Raw genomic sequence first — 14682 nt, 5'->3', positions numbered from 1 at the left:
TGTCAGTTCTTATTAACATCCTAAACCTTACAAAGTAAAATCTTGCCTCAGTTTATACAACAGTGGCATTCCTGGAAAATTATATATTAAGATCACGAGAGAAGTATGTTGTGCATTTATGTAAAGCAGAATTAAATTCTCAGCTTCAATCATTATAAACAAGTTTTCACCCATATGAACGGCAGCAGGATATTTAAGTCACACAGGAGGTGGGATAGCTCCTTATTCTGTGGTGTCCAGCACGTGACGAGATTTTCTCTATCCCTGGGAGATTTGCTCTGCTCCCTCGCACTCTGTGCCCGGAGCCCTCTCCCATCACATGCTCACCAAACACCCCTGCTGAGAGTCACTAACATTTAGAGTGGGCTTGTTTCAGCGTGAATTACTGGAAATGAGATGTCTAAGTCTGATTAACAGACAAATCACAGGCAGTACCAAGAAAGTGTTCAAGATAAATTCAAAAGGTTTATTGCACCAGATGCCACAGAAAAATGGATCAAAGTAATATGTGAACAAGTTTTAAGAAAAAAGACTTCCATACATTGATACTGATATCTATTTAACTGATCAAAAACAAAGTCCTATCAATTTGTTGTAATGGAACTTCAATGATAACAAATCAACCCTGGAATTTTCTCCTTTTAAAACACCACTTAAATTTAAGCATATTGCAGTCTTGCTTCCAAGATTTATGATTTACCAAATGTGGACTTTTAAAAATTAACATTCAGAGGGGGCTGCTTGATTTAGGCAAATATTATATTAAAAGGTTCCTGCCCCCAAAGCACAATAGAAAACAAATGGTTCACATTTACCAAGAAGCTCAAGACTTTTTCAATTTATTGGTGAAAGTATGCATGAACAAAATACTTTCAAAGCACATGTAAGTGGAAAAATCCAGATATTTAACGTAGATATTTAACGTAGGGTCACTTTATATTCTTTATTTTTATGTACAACCAACTTCAGTGAGGAACCTAAAAAGCTACAGACTGAATTTTATAAAATCTCAGGACCTAATTAGAAGAGCCAAAACAAGAGTTTAGTATCGTTTAGCAGGCGGGGATTTTCCTCCCTCGAAAAAAGTTAACTTTGAAAAATATGATAAGTTTAAAAAGTTGCAATGTGTAAACGGCAGTTCCATGGGATGTGAAAAGTTTATCGTTACTTTCATTAAAAAACAGCACACTTCAGAAAAATGGATTGGAGCCTGTACAAAAAGCTATTTAACACTGATAAAAATAAAATACTTTGGAATTATGCACAAGTATGGAAGCTACATTTTAAGTTTTCATTGTCATGTTTAAACGTACACAAGTATCTTTACATTCATATCACTCATCAATCTACGAAAAATTAAGCCTTGACATGCTGGAGGAAGGCCCGCACGGAAACGCTGGTGCACACCCGCTCCGTCTGCCTCCCATTCGCCTGGACAAGCAAGATGCTACAAAAGGTACACTCAACAGGTAAGACGTCAAAGTTGAAGAAACCCTAAAGGTGGAATCCTGTCAACTGAGGTAGTTTTCTCTATTTGTACATTTTTTTTTTAAATTTTGCTTTTTTCTTGAGGTGGGCCTGGGCGAGGGCGGGTCCCTTCCTTACCTCTGTGGCTGAGACAGAACCCGGCCCCGGGGTGGTGTCTGGCGTGTCTCCACCCAGTTCCATGAGATTCTTTTTCCACTTTTGGGAAGAGGTTGCGTTTATGAGAGAACAGGTGGATGTTCTTGAGAGGAGGAGGGTTTACAGAAGAGCAGCAACATTCCTGGTCTGTGGTGCAGGCGGCAGCCGTGAGGGGCAGGCTGCCTGGTGTCCTGAGGGGTCTCCCTCGTCACCTCCTTCTAGGGGAGGGGGGCATGCAGAGGCCAAACTAGTTTTCTTGGCTGCCAGGGGCTGGGCCACATCTTTTCTGCATGAAGCTTAGAATTGACCATTTAAAGCTCAGCTTCCCTGGGCTGGGTCTAATGCTCCACAGGCCGCTACCTGCACTGATTTTGCATCTAGTTATTATCTGTAAACCCTGGAGGGTGGCAGGGGAGGGAAAGTGTCCAGAACATGCCAGTGAGAAGGGGGTCAGAGACTGGGGGATGCTCAAAGCTGGTGCAGTGGGGACGCTGTGACCTCACTCAGCACGGTGCATCACACATAAGGGACTCAGATGGGGAGAGGGCGGCCATGGGCCAGGTCCGCGACAACCACCATGGTGTCATGGAACCAGGGACTCTAAATATACCCGTCTCATCTCAGACGTCAGGCAAAAGGAAAACAGAAAACGTAGATAAAATGGACATCACTTTTATGAGAGAAAGACATAAAATACAAATTAAAGATTTTTAGTCTCGAGATCCTCTGCGCTTCACATCCTTAAAAAAAGAGAGAGAAGGGGTACTTCCCCGATGGTCCAGTGGTTGGGACTCTGAGCTTTCACTGCCAAGGGCCCAGATTCAATCTCTGGTTGGGAAACTAAGATCCTACAAGCCGAGTAGAGCAGCCAAGAGAAAAAAAACACCACCACCACGTGATTTATTAAAAAGAGAGGGGAAGGCCGTAGTTGTGACCTATCCCTAAGAACCAGTCCTAAGAAAGAACACACCTGTTTTTTTCCATTGGTCCTGCTGATCTGCTCTTTCCAACAAACAACTCACATTTGTCAAAGAATAAAGACAGAGACATATGTAACCTGGGGTTTGGGATTAGCATTTTATCACATAGCAAATCTGAAGACAGAGTATTCTAACTCCTGAAAGGGAAGTCGCTTCATATTCTTAGGTGCAAAAGCTACACGGAAAGGATTGGGATCAATTTTTAAAGGAGAAGGAGATCAGAGCCTGGTTATAATGAAAGTCCTCAAGGTCTGCGGGTCATAACAGGTGTGCTGTTAACAGGGTTACCCCCTGCCTTTTACACCACCAATTTACTAGCCTTTTCCTTTACCCTGGATGTCAGGACATCACCTGCTTTACAATCAGTAAACTAAAATTCGTATCAACAGAAAACTCAGCGTTTTTAAAAAGCAAACTACGCTCATACATAAGCAATGCTGCTTGCGGCAGGTTTTATACTACAGGGCAGTCAATTTCTGGGAAGGTGTTTTGAAAAGGATGTAGGGTTTGGAAGGCACAGAGATGACAGAGTGAAAACTGAGCTCCTAGATGGACTGTTTAGAAATGGTCAAACTGATTCATAAGTCATCCTGAACTGTTGCAAATTTCACTTCCCACCTGGACAGCTGTGCCTTTTAAAGTATACATAGTCATCTGTATTAACTATTACAGGAAGAAGGTGGCTTCAGCTGGAGGGATTTAGCCACAGAAATGCTCTCGAGCTTATAGAAATAACTTTGGTAAACGGCCCCTTTGACAAGGCTGCTGAGAGCTCTGAAGCCTCAGGATGAAGCAAGTGGGGTCGGACTGTACCCTCCGCTGCTGTGCACTGTATGTGGATGGGACGAGGATGCTACATTGATTCTCGGGTTTATTGCACCAACAGTCCATCCCTAACCTACCCGTGGCTGCATCTCAAACAAGGGAAACTGGGGGAAGGCTGGAAGCAGTGGGTCCCTGGAGCCCTGCTCCCCACAGCCAGTGCCCTCGTGCTCTCTGCCAGAGGGTGACACCAAAGCCACTGGCGCGGAGGCGGCACACGCGGGCCCCACCACACCGCGCTCCCTGCTGTCCAAGGTCCCCGTGCTGACCGCCTTCTCAGGACAGCAGGATCGCTTCCTCCAGCTTGGGGAGCTCATGCTTGCACTCTGAGATGTTTCTAGCAGCGATGATGCCTGTGTCGCTCAGGCCTGCTCTCAAGTCCCTGGTCACCGCTGTGCCCTCAGCGCCCACGCTGACCGGAGGGTGATGGAGGCCTGACTGCTCATGACAACACAGACGCCTGGTGTCAGTAAACCTACGGCTTCCAGCCAGCACCCCGGGAAGCGACGCCCCCGACACAGCACAGCGCGGGGAGGACCGCGTCCGTCCACCCTGCTGGCGCCTCGTGGTCGCAGGGAGCTGCCTTCCTTCCTCCTCGGGCTGAGAATCCAATTTTCTTCGAGGAGGAGCTGTCCTGAGCATTAGCTTACAAGAGTATCTGGGCGACGTAAGGAGAGTGAGTGCTCGCAATGGCCGTCAGCAGAGGCAGGTCGTTGGACTCGATCCTGAACGTGGAGAGAGGGGAGGTAGTTACATTAAAGTGGCAGGATTTATAGGAGTGTCCCACTGCCAGATCCCAGACCTGCCCGGTGGGCAACCAGAACAGAGTGAAAGAGGCAGGGAGATGGTGAGCCTGTTCCTGAGACCTGCCCTGCTGGGGTCCCAGAGCCTTTGATGGTGCAGTGGCAGCTATGTGCATGGGACCAGGGCCGGTATCCCTGCAGGGCCTCTGCACAACACCTCCTCCAGTCAGCACTCCAGGACTGCACCCCGAGTCTGCACCGGCTCCAAGTAAGTCTCTGGGAACCCAAGATGGTGACAATGTTTTCAAAACCCCTGGGCTTTCTTCAGTGGCTCACACAACCGAGACCCCCACCCAGCACACACTCAATGCTCAGACACCGAAGCCACCTCCTAAGAATGGAGGTAGAGTCAGTGAGGGTGGGGGAGCACAGGCAGGGGGCTGCTGGGTGTCCTGGAAAAGCTAGGATGGTCTCAGTCCTTGAAACATGTTCTAACGTCCCTTGTTTCCAAAATCTAAAAACTAAAAATAGAACCTAAGGCGGCAGCTGGTATGAGCTCGTGGCATCTTCCCTGCCTTCTGCAGTGACATTCAGGGTGACAGAAGTTCCCAGCACTGCAGTGCTGCTGGCCTGAGAGCAGGAGGGCAGTGAGGAAGGGCTGGAAGGGGCCCAATAAGGCACTGAGGGGCCTGAGGCAAGAAGGCAAATCCACCTTCAGGGTGGATCCTTCAGGGGTGGGTGCTGATGGTGGGCACCCATCAGTCAGGGGCCAGGCAAGCGTCCTAGAAATAAGAGCTGCACATCCCACATCAGAAGCCAGATGAGGCAGGACTACTGTGAGGCTGGTGAAGAGATCTAAGCAAAAACTGCAAAAGTAAATGCCTCAGAAGGGGAGAATATTTTTAAAGTGAAGTACATAAAAAAAAAAAAGAAAAGTATGGCAGGAAATGCGGAGAGTGGAATAATACAGTAATTCATATCCTGGGTCTGACATGAGAAGTCCAGCAAGAAAGCAAAGGCCTGAGCCTTGAAATAATACAACTTTGACTGGCAGGCCTAATAGAGAATTTTGGGACTGATGTTTTATATACAGTATTTTCTTGCCCCAAACTGGGGGGGATTGTCATCACAGGAAAAGGGGGGACAAGGCCCTATTGAGACGATGTTGTTTTACTTCTCTGTGGAAAAATTGAGCAGAGAGTAAAACGCAAGTCAGAATTTCTTCCCCCCAGAGAAATTAGGGCAAACAGTCTCTGGAAGATGATGCAGGACACGGATGACATGCACACCTCCTCTTCTGATGGGCTCACAGGAAAAGGGAGGAGAGTCCGGCCACCAGGGACACGCAGGTGGGCCCTGAGTCCAGGAGGGCTGCCTTCCTCACCTCCCCCAGAAACAGCAAGAAGCGCACAGCTGCTGTCCAACAGCCTGTGACTCTCACATCCTAGTGAAATGCTTCGAGATGGGCATCTGGAGGATTACGTGCTCCACTTTCAAGGATAAAATAACCCCGGGGGGAAGGCTGACCCTGGACCTCCAGCTGAAAGGTTGGAGAGTCTGTTTCTAGGTGTGAAACTCTGGTCCCCGGGGAGCGGCAGGGGCTGGACGGGTCAGTGGGTACAGCCCGGGGGCAACGGTGATTCTCCATAGGACTCACCCCAGCACGACGCTTAGTTCTTTCACATGCACACGCGTGTGTCCACGAAGATACTCGGACAGCATCTTGCTCTTCAGGTACATCTCCTGCAGTCTGTCCTCCAGGTGCATGACGCACTGAAAAGCCAACCACACTCACGATGAGCTGGGGACTCAGATCTCTGCCAGTGATTCAAGAGCTGGAATTCCCTCCATCCTTTCAAGTACACAACTGTGATCTCACCTCTGTAAATATACTTAAGGGATTGCAAACCAGTGCAAACCCTACCATTTGGAGGAATAAGTTTTGTCATCAACAGGGACTTACCGTATACTACAGAGAACTCTACCCAGTACTCTAATAACCTATATGGGCAAAGAATCTGCCTGCCAATGCAGGAGACACAAGAGACTCGGGTTTGATCCCTGGGTCAGGAAGATCTCCTGGAGTGGGAAATGGCACTCCACTTCAGTATTCCAGTTTTCCACTTGCCTGGAAAATTGCATGGACAGAGGAGCCTGGCAGATTATAGTCCATGGGGCCTCAAAGAGTTGGGCATGACTTAGCACATGTATATGTATAACTGAATGACTTTGCTGCACATCTCAACACATTATAAATCAACTATATTCTAATATAAATTAAAAAAAATTAAAAAACAGGTTTTTGTAAAACAAGTTTACTTTTTCCAATGACTGTTAAGAGCTTCATATATATCTTCTAGTCTTTTTTAAAAAGCTTTTGCTTTATAAGTACAATTATTCTCTGCTTTCAAAAAACTTTCTAATAATCCCTTCCCCATATTATTAAAAATTCTTTACCAATGCCTTTTTATAAAGAGCATCTCTGTTGTTGGTTTCTATACCTTAGATTATTTTGTTACAATTCATTCCCAGAAGAATGACTGGAACAAGGTTATTCTGAACTTTTCTTGTCTCTCAAGAGTGTATTTTAACTAGGTCTCTAATAACAATAAAGAGAGGCAATTATTTTCAGGACATCTCTACCCTTGGAACTGTGTCCAACTTCGTGTTTTAGAGAACAGCAACCATCTGTGCTTTGCACCAGAGGCAAATGCTTCTGCATTTGGCAGGCAGTCATCAGGCACCTCAGTAAGTCACCTGATGGCTCTGGCAAGGGTCCATCTGACGTGATTCTCTTCTAGACCATTTACGCCTGCTGTCTTCAAGGTAAAAAGATTAACAGATGCACTTGACAATGTTGATCTTGACCATCTGGGCTGATCAGTGACATAGACAAAGTATGCATTCGAGATGCACTCTTTTCCATTGGCTTAAAACCTTAAGTGCATTGTGCTGTGTGGATGAAACACAACTGGTAAGTGAGTAAGAGTAATAATCAAAGCAAGGAGAAGTTCACCAACTCTCATGGAAATGTTCCCCCAAGGAAGCGGGGTTCAGTGGGGGAAGGCTCTCCTGCTCAGTTTCAGTTCCTTATGGAGTAAATACAAAGTTTTAATAAGAGCATTATAAAATATTAAAAGGAACATCTACAGTATGTTGAATCCTTTATGGTTTAAAATAGTGAATTTACAGCATTTTCATAGTCCCCAGGAAAACTATGTATTGCAGTGTGGAAATAAAGAGAATGTTGGTTCATGTGGAATGTACATGAAACTTGAAATCCAAGCATTTAGAATTTTTTTATTTTTTACAAAGCTTGATTATGAAATTGAACTATTTGGGGATCTGCTTTCTTTTCTGAGATGGATTTCTTCAATTTTAACTTCTGAAATTTTAAATAGCTACTTTCTCTTTCCATATTCAAAGCACCAACAGGAAATTAATGGTATATTTCATTCAAGTGAATTTTAAGGAGAATTTTAAACTGCAGATGAAATTTTCTTTGATCTTGATTTTGTGATTAAATGTAACATGTCTAAATTAAGTAAAAAAGAATTAATTGTGGTAATTTACTGCTGGGATAACTTAAGATGTCAACTGTAGTGAGAGATATGGATTACAGAATAAAATATAAAAGTTTGGTAAATACTTATAATAGTAAAAAAAACTGTATAATCAAATATATCTCTCTTTTCTTACAGAAAAGCAAATTTCGGCCTCTACATCAACATGATGCACGTTGCTACTAGAAGGAAAAGCTGCCTGCAAGTGCAGAACAAGAGTCATGTTGTAAGAAGCCACAGGTGCCTCCTGGGTCACCATTGGGACAGGGGTCCTGCCATTTAAAGCCCAAATAAAGGTTTCAGCGAATAGGTGGTGTCATTCTTCACAGCCGTGAACACTGTTATTCTTAACAATTACACCAATAGAAGCTGTCTTATGAGTGTGTGTAACATCCAGTGTTACTCCAAGTGCTTTAGGTGAATTAAGCTCAGTTGCTTCAGTTGTGTCCAACTCTCTGCAACCCCAAGCACTGTAACCCGCCAGGCTCCTCTGTTCATGGGATTCTCCAGGCAAGAATACTGGAGTAGGTTGCCATGCCCTCGTCCACGGGATCTTCCTGACACAGGTATCGAACCTGGGTCTCCTGCATTGCAGGCAGTTTCTTTACCGCTGATCCAGCGGGGAAGTCCCAGAGAATTAGCCCCAGTAATTCACTTAGCCCCAGCTAAGTCAATTAGCTCACTTAATTCCCATAACAGACAGGACAGTTTCTGCTGTTCCCCAGCTTTGACAAGGTACATGGTTAGGAAGCAGAGGAGCCTGGTCTGAGTCCAGCCCACTGAAAGCCCACTGACTGTCCACTGGCTGCAAGGAGCTTCATCTCACCCTGGGCTTGGCCGGGTAGAAAGCACACCTCAGCGAGGTGCTCCCGTGCTGGCCGCAAAGGTACCAGTTCACAGAGGAAAAAGCTGATGTCCTGAGGTGTCCAAGGAACCAAATAGGCAAAGCCCAGATGTGATCCCCGCGATGTCCCTGTGATGCCACACTGCCACCTCAGTGTTTCAAAGCCCCCCTCCTGGAGTCCTGGCTTTCCAGGGGTATGGTGCATCTGTAGGTCTGGTCACAAGAACTCAGGGGAATAACCCTTCCTGAGCAATCAGGGAGCTGACCGTAATCCAGCCACCTACTTGCTTGTTACTAGTTCTGCATCTTTTGTGGAGGCCGGAGGCTGGCAGGGAGATGCTGGCTGTTTGGTGCCGGGCTGAGTGCAGACAGGGGAGGGAGGGGGAGCTGAGAATGCAGGTGAGCTCATCTCAGGTGCGTCCCTCCCAGCTCCTGGAGTTCTTCCCCTCCTGGTACATGCCTTTCTGCTCTGGAAACCCGGCTCCCTCCCTCCTTAAGTGTGGTTTCTCTTCATCTCTCTACACATGCGTTCGTGCACGTGCACACACACACACACACACACACGAATTTGTTGTGCATATTATTCCAGAGACTCGGGGAGAACTGTTGATCATTTTCTAGGAGTTCAGGGGGTCTGTCTGCTGTCTGTATTTAATATAATGTTATCAAAGTGATTGCAAAATCCCATTCAAAAAGGAACAATTGATACCATCCTCTACAGCTACAGTGCGTCAACATTTTAAGTATTGACACAAACAATATCCTACTTTATCCATAACAACTCTGGGAGGATTGTCCCTGAGCAGATGGAACGACAGTCCCTTCGGAAGGTTGGCTGATTTGGCACCAAACTGAAGATGGAAAATCCAATAAGTTTCCCCAAGGACGGTATTTTAAATTTCCCTGTGTGCTTGACCCCTGCCTTTACATTATACCTACTTCTTCATGTAACTTGTTCAAAGAGATGATGTCTCTGCTTCCAGAAGGACTATTGTTACTGAATCCAGCCCATGTGCTGGTTTTGTATCACATGCTCTGTTTCCACTGACGCTAACATCCAATTATACTAAAATCAATACACAGGAACTTGTGACTTTATAACCACAATACCGTGGGAAGTGTTTTATAGCTCATTTCTCTGATGACTGGAGAACACAAACTTACAAAGTCGGCAGGGAGGTGAAGCCTGTAGAGCTGCAGGATGGACTGCAGTAAGCTGGACACCTGACTTGACACCAGGACCTCCTGGCCGAGTTTCGTGCCGTCCACCGCCTTCCTCTGACTTGTGGCCACCTGGACGCTCCACTTGTCTGTGTCTGCAATGATGCATACGGCCTCGGCGATGGGCTCGTCCAGCACAGGATGCTGCAGGGCAGACACAGGGGGTCAACTCCTCGCCATGCTTCCAGGTGTCTAAAATAGATGGCGGGTGGGAAGCTGCTGTATAGCACAGGGAGCTATAGAGCTCTGTGATGATCTACAGTGGCAGTAGGGAGGCTCAAGAGGGAGGGGGATACATGTATGCCAATGATTGATTCTGCATTGTTGTACGGCAGAAACCAACACAACATCGTACATCAATTGTTTTCCAATTGAAAAATAAAAAGAAGGTGATGGTGGGAGCCCCAGGAGCCCAGGGCTCCACAGGACTCAAGAGTGCTGTCACAATGCCATTTAAACATTAACTTGATAAAACTGCAGTCCAACATTATTTTATTCATACACTCAGAAGGGGCCCATAAACATCATTAAGTGCCCACAGGTAAACAAAAAGGCCTGCAATCTTGCTCCAAGCCAGGACATGAAAGTCCACTTCCTTCTGGAAGGCTGCACTCTCCTTTATTTTTTGTGTGGTTTGTGGGATCCTAGTTCCCTGAACTGGGATCGAACCTGTGCCCCTGCTGTGGAAGTGTGGAGTCTTAACCACCGGACTGCCAGGGAAGCCTCTGCTCATTCCCTTTACAATGGAGACTGTCAGAATATGGTGTAGGAGTCTACTGCCATTTTTCCCATTACGAGGTTTGGAAGGGTGACTTGATATTCCCCGAAAAGTATAGCTTTACTCATGAAGTGATATTTACTCAGGAACCACGTGCTACATACATAAATCAACTCCAACAACCACCTAGACAGACGGGACTAGGGAGCTGTGTTATTGAGACCAGCCCAAAAGGTACAAGTGTGGCCACTGATGAATGTACTTAAGACTTAACACTAGGGCTTCCCTGATGGTCCAGTGGTTAATAATCCGCCTTCCAATGCAAGCGGACGCTGGATCGATCCCTAGTCTGGGAAGATCCCATGTGCCGTGGGGCAACTGAGCCAGGTGCCACAACTATTAACTCCCCCACCCTGGAGAGTGTGCCCACAACAAGAGAAGCCACCGCAGTGAGACGCTCGCCTGCCACGGCTAGAGAGCGGCCCCACTCACTGCAAGGAGAGAAAGCCCACACACGTGGAAGACCCAGCACAGCCAAAATAAACAGAAAAACAAATAAATGAAATTTTTTTTTAAAAAAAAGACAGCACTATTATTGGGGAGGCTATTGATGGAAACTCAAGCTGTTTGCTGCCATACTCTACATTTAACAGGTGATCTGGTTCCTTCGTTTTGAGGCTTTTTTGATTCAATCTCTGTATTCTTTCTCACAGATCGGGAAGAAGTGACTGATGGGCTGAATGAGAACTTTGTTGGGAGCAACATTTATTCCTGTCCTATATCCAGGAGGGCAACCTTCATGGTTTAGAATATTTCCCTATTGAAAAGAACAGCAAATTAGGCAAAATCTAGTGGCCCACATTTATTCAAGTGTATATTTAAATAATCTTAAACATGAAGAACGAAGAATGTGACAGAACAGATTCTTGAATTAATGGAGCCCAGTTTCCCAAGGATGGCTCTCATTTCTTAGACTTTTTAACCAAAGAGTCGAAATGCCCACACACACACAATGACCACAAATTCCCACTCTCACCCACAGGGTCTTGTGACGCCTCACTCCTACCCTTGTACACACTCTCCAGAACAGAAAGTACAGACATGGCTGCCACAAGTTCCTTCTACAAGTTCCGGCAAGTTCTTGCTCAATCCCTGTGTCACAGATTCATAGCAAGAGGACAATGACTTGGTCCTTATGATCAAAGCAAATGAAAATTTGGAAATTTAAAAGATTTGCATTTGGAGTTCAAGTTCCTTCAATGCTTTGCCTTTATCAGAAATTCACAGTGTGCTGGGTATTTCCCAGAAAAGATCTATATGAATCTATACGAAGACCTTTCCTTCAAGGGACTTCCATTATGAAAGTGTATGTGCTGTGTGTGTATATGAGGTATATGTACTTAGTCACTTAGTTGCATCAGACTCTTTTGTGACCCCATGGACTCTAGCCTGCCAGGCTCCTCTGTCCATGGGATTCTCCAGGCAAGAATACTGGAGTGGGTTGCCACTTCCTACTCTAGGGGATCTTCCTGACGCAAGGATCAAACCCATGTCTCCTGCATCTCCTGCATTGGCAGGCAGATTCTTTACCACTGTGCCACCTGGGAAGCCCCTGAAAAAAAAAAATATATATATATAAAATCATTAAAGTCCATATGCCCATGTACACACAGTGAGAGGAAGGCATGCCAATCTCCTCTCGCTGGATTTCAGTCACCTTCCTCTATCAAGGTGCGGGAACAGGATCCAAGCCAGGTCATTCAAGGGCTCATTCTCCGAGACCTCCCTGTGAGTAGGGGGCCAGGAGGCTGGGACAGTTGGGATAAAAGTCTAGCTTTAGTTGGATGAACTATTTGTAGTGGATAATTTGGGCCCTAGTTTCCAACTCACTCAGTTTCCTAAGTAGCTTCCCATCCCTCGTGGCAGGGAAGGGAGCAGTGTATTGATCCAAGGAAAGCAGACAGACCGCAGATTACGCGGTACCACGCACACCACCGACAACCACACACAGAGCTCCGCCTTCAGAAGTGAGCCACCGGCAGGAGGGCGGCGAGGCTCACGGGGGATGAGACGGATAGAAGGCTGTCTGGGTACCAGTGACGCCGGGAGGCTTCAGACCTGGGAGTGGAAACAGCAGAGGAGCAACAGAGGAGACGGCACAATTATGTGAGAGAAAATGTGAGCACGAGCCGTTTCTAAATCACCACTGGAAACCTGGGGACAGACTAAAGAAAGCTGCGTCCAAAGTTGGGACAATGCACAGGGAGCCCAGAGCCCACTCCCTGAAGGAGGGGCTGACTCCTCTCTCCTGGACTCTCAGCCCCAAGTGCAGGACCAGCTCCTTGAGAAAGGACAGACTTCAGACAGACCAGGTCAAGCCCAGCAGTCACAGGGAAGGCAAGCACCCGTGATCCCATGCACAGCACTGAGTGTCACGTGTGTGGGGATCCAGGGAAGCAGAACCACGGAACGCTGTCAGGACAGCACCTTAAAGAAAGAAGTGTACAGGGAACGATATCCAATAACCTGTGACAAACCAGAATGGAAAAGAACATGAGAAAGAATACACATATGTATGACTGAGTCACTTTGTTATACAGCAGAAATGAACACAACACTGTAAATCAACTGTACTTCAATAAAATTTTAAAAAAAGAATTATACATTCTCAGACTACTAAATATTTAACATGTAATTTCCTACATGGGCTTCCCTGCCGGCTCAGATGGTAAAGAATCTACCTGCAATGCAGGAGATCCAGGTTCAATCCCTAATTCAGGAAGATCCCCAGGTCAGGAAGTTCCCCTGGAGAAGTGAACGGCTACCCACTCCAGCATTCTTGCCTGGAAAATGCCACGGACAGTAGAGTCTGGTGAGCCACAGTCCATGGGGGTCACAAAAAGTCAGGCGTCACCGAGCAATCAACACTTTGACTTTCCCTAAATACATCCAGAGGTCACCATAATTGTCTCCATCTAACTATGCCATTTAGTAGTTATTCATTTATTGAAGACGAAATACTTTTTTTTTTAAAGGAAGATGGAAATAGACGAAAATGTAAATATTCAAGAAAAAGAATACTGGAGAGAGATAAAAAATGTCATCTGCAACCATTTCAAGTTATCATCTAAGGACCACCAGGGCAACTGACAGCCCAGTCCTGATCTGGTCTAAACTTCTCTAAGGTCAGAGCATTGAAGCGCATGTTCTGATGATTCTGGAGATTTCTGACATGTATCTTTCCAAAGGAAACACAGCCCACTAAAGAGTAACGTTTATGGGCAGTAATGGGCAGTGTAAATGTTTTACGGTTTGGTTTATTAGTTGGTCTCTAAGCTTGTAGAATTTAAAGAACTCTGAGATCCAGAAGACCCGCCTGGATAATCACAGGAACTCTCACCCACACACGCCTCTGCCCTGCCTGGTATTCAACAGAAAACTCCTCTTCACAATGACTCTATTTATGGCATATGTAGAACCACCATAAACAAAGGGAAAACTGAATTACATGACACTTCTTTATTACTTTTACTTATGAGCCGTAACTTATTAAATATAGAAGTAACTAACAGTAAAATCTGTCAGGCAGGTTTCTTTAGTTTTATCAGGTCTGCATACAACCCAAGGTACACATAAATACACTTACCAGTAACGAATGCACGGAGCGTGCTTTTGAGAAATTAAGCACTTTGACAAACGTTGTAAACCATTAGACTGAATGGTTCAAACACCTCCCATGAGCCTGACCTCTCGAACTCCCTCCCTCAGGTCTGGATATTTCATCAAGGAGCCGAGACTCTGAAGCCAGGCAGGGTTGGGCCTGACTGTCACTCCATTACTTACTAGCTGTGGGGCCTTAGCGACCCCATTCTCCGGGGCTTCCATCTCTACATCTGCAGAGTGTGTTGCTGTTTAGTCACTAAGTTGTGTCTGATTCTTTGCTACCACACGGATTGTAGCCCAGCAGGCTCCTCTGTCCATGGGATTTCCCAGGAAGAATACTGGAGCAGGTTGCCGTTTCCTTCTCCAGGGGATCTTCATGACCCAGGAATCAAACTTGTATCTCTTGCATTAGCAGGAGGATTATTTATGGATGAACCACCATGCAGTGTGTGACTGTACTTAATTCAGGGTTTCTGTGACAAAATGTGCATGAGACTCGTAGTGT

At 45.9% G+C, this 14682-nt stretch overlaps 1 protein-coding gene across 7 annotated transcripts in view; it reads right to left on the bottom strand.

The window, feature by feature from the left end:
- Positions 1-445: 445 nt before the first annotated feature.
- The window catches only part of FNIP2 (folliculin interacting protein 2), a 130328-nt gene continuing 116091 nt past the window's right edge, over positions 446-14682 (bottom strand). For 5 of the 7 annotated variants that reach the window (XM_025267981.3, XM_025267984.3, XM_006073900.4 and 2 more), the window contains 3 exons: positions 9740-9940; positions 5826-5941; positions 446-4150 (listed from right to left, as the gene is read on the bottom strand). In XM_025267981.3, the coding sequence (XP_025123766.2) occupies positions 4072-4150; positions 5826-5941; positions 9740-9940 (396 nt within the window). In that variant the 3' untranslated portion in view covers positions 446-4071. The other 2 variants (XM_044930389.2, XM_044930390.2) reach the window with 2 other exon arrangements.

This window comes from Bubalus bubalis, chromosome 17, assembly GCF_019923935.1.
Source record: "Bubalus bubalis isolate 160015118507 breed Murrah chromosome 17, NDDB_SH_1, whole genome shotgun sequence".
Lineage (NCBI taxonomy): Eukaryota > Metazoa > Chordata > Mammalia > Artiodactyla > Bovidae > Bubalus > Bubalus bubalis.
This window is presented reverse-complemented; position numbering and strand designations above follow the sequence as displayed.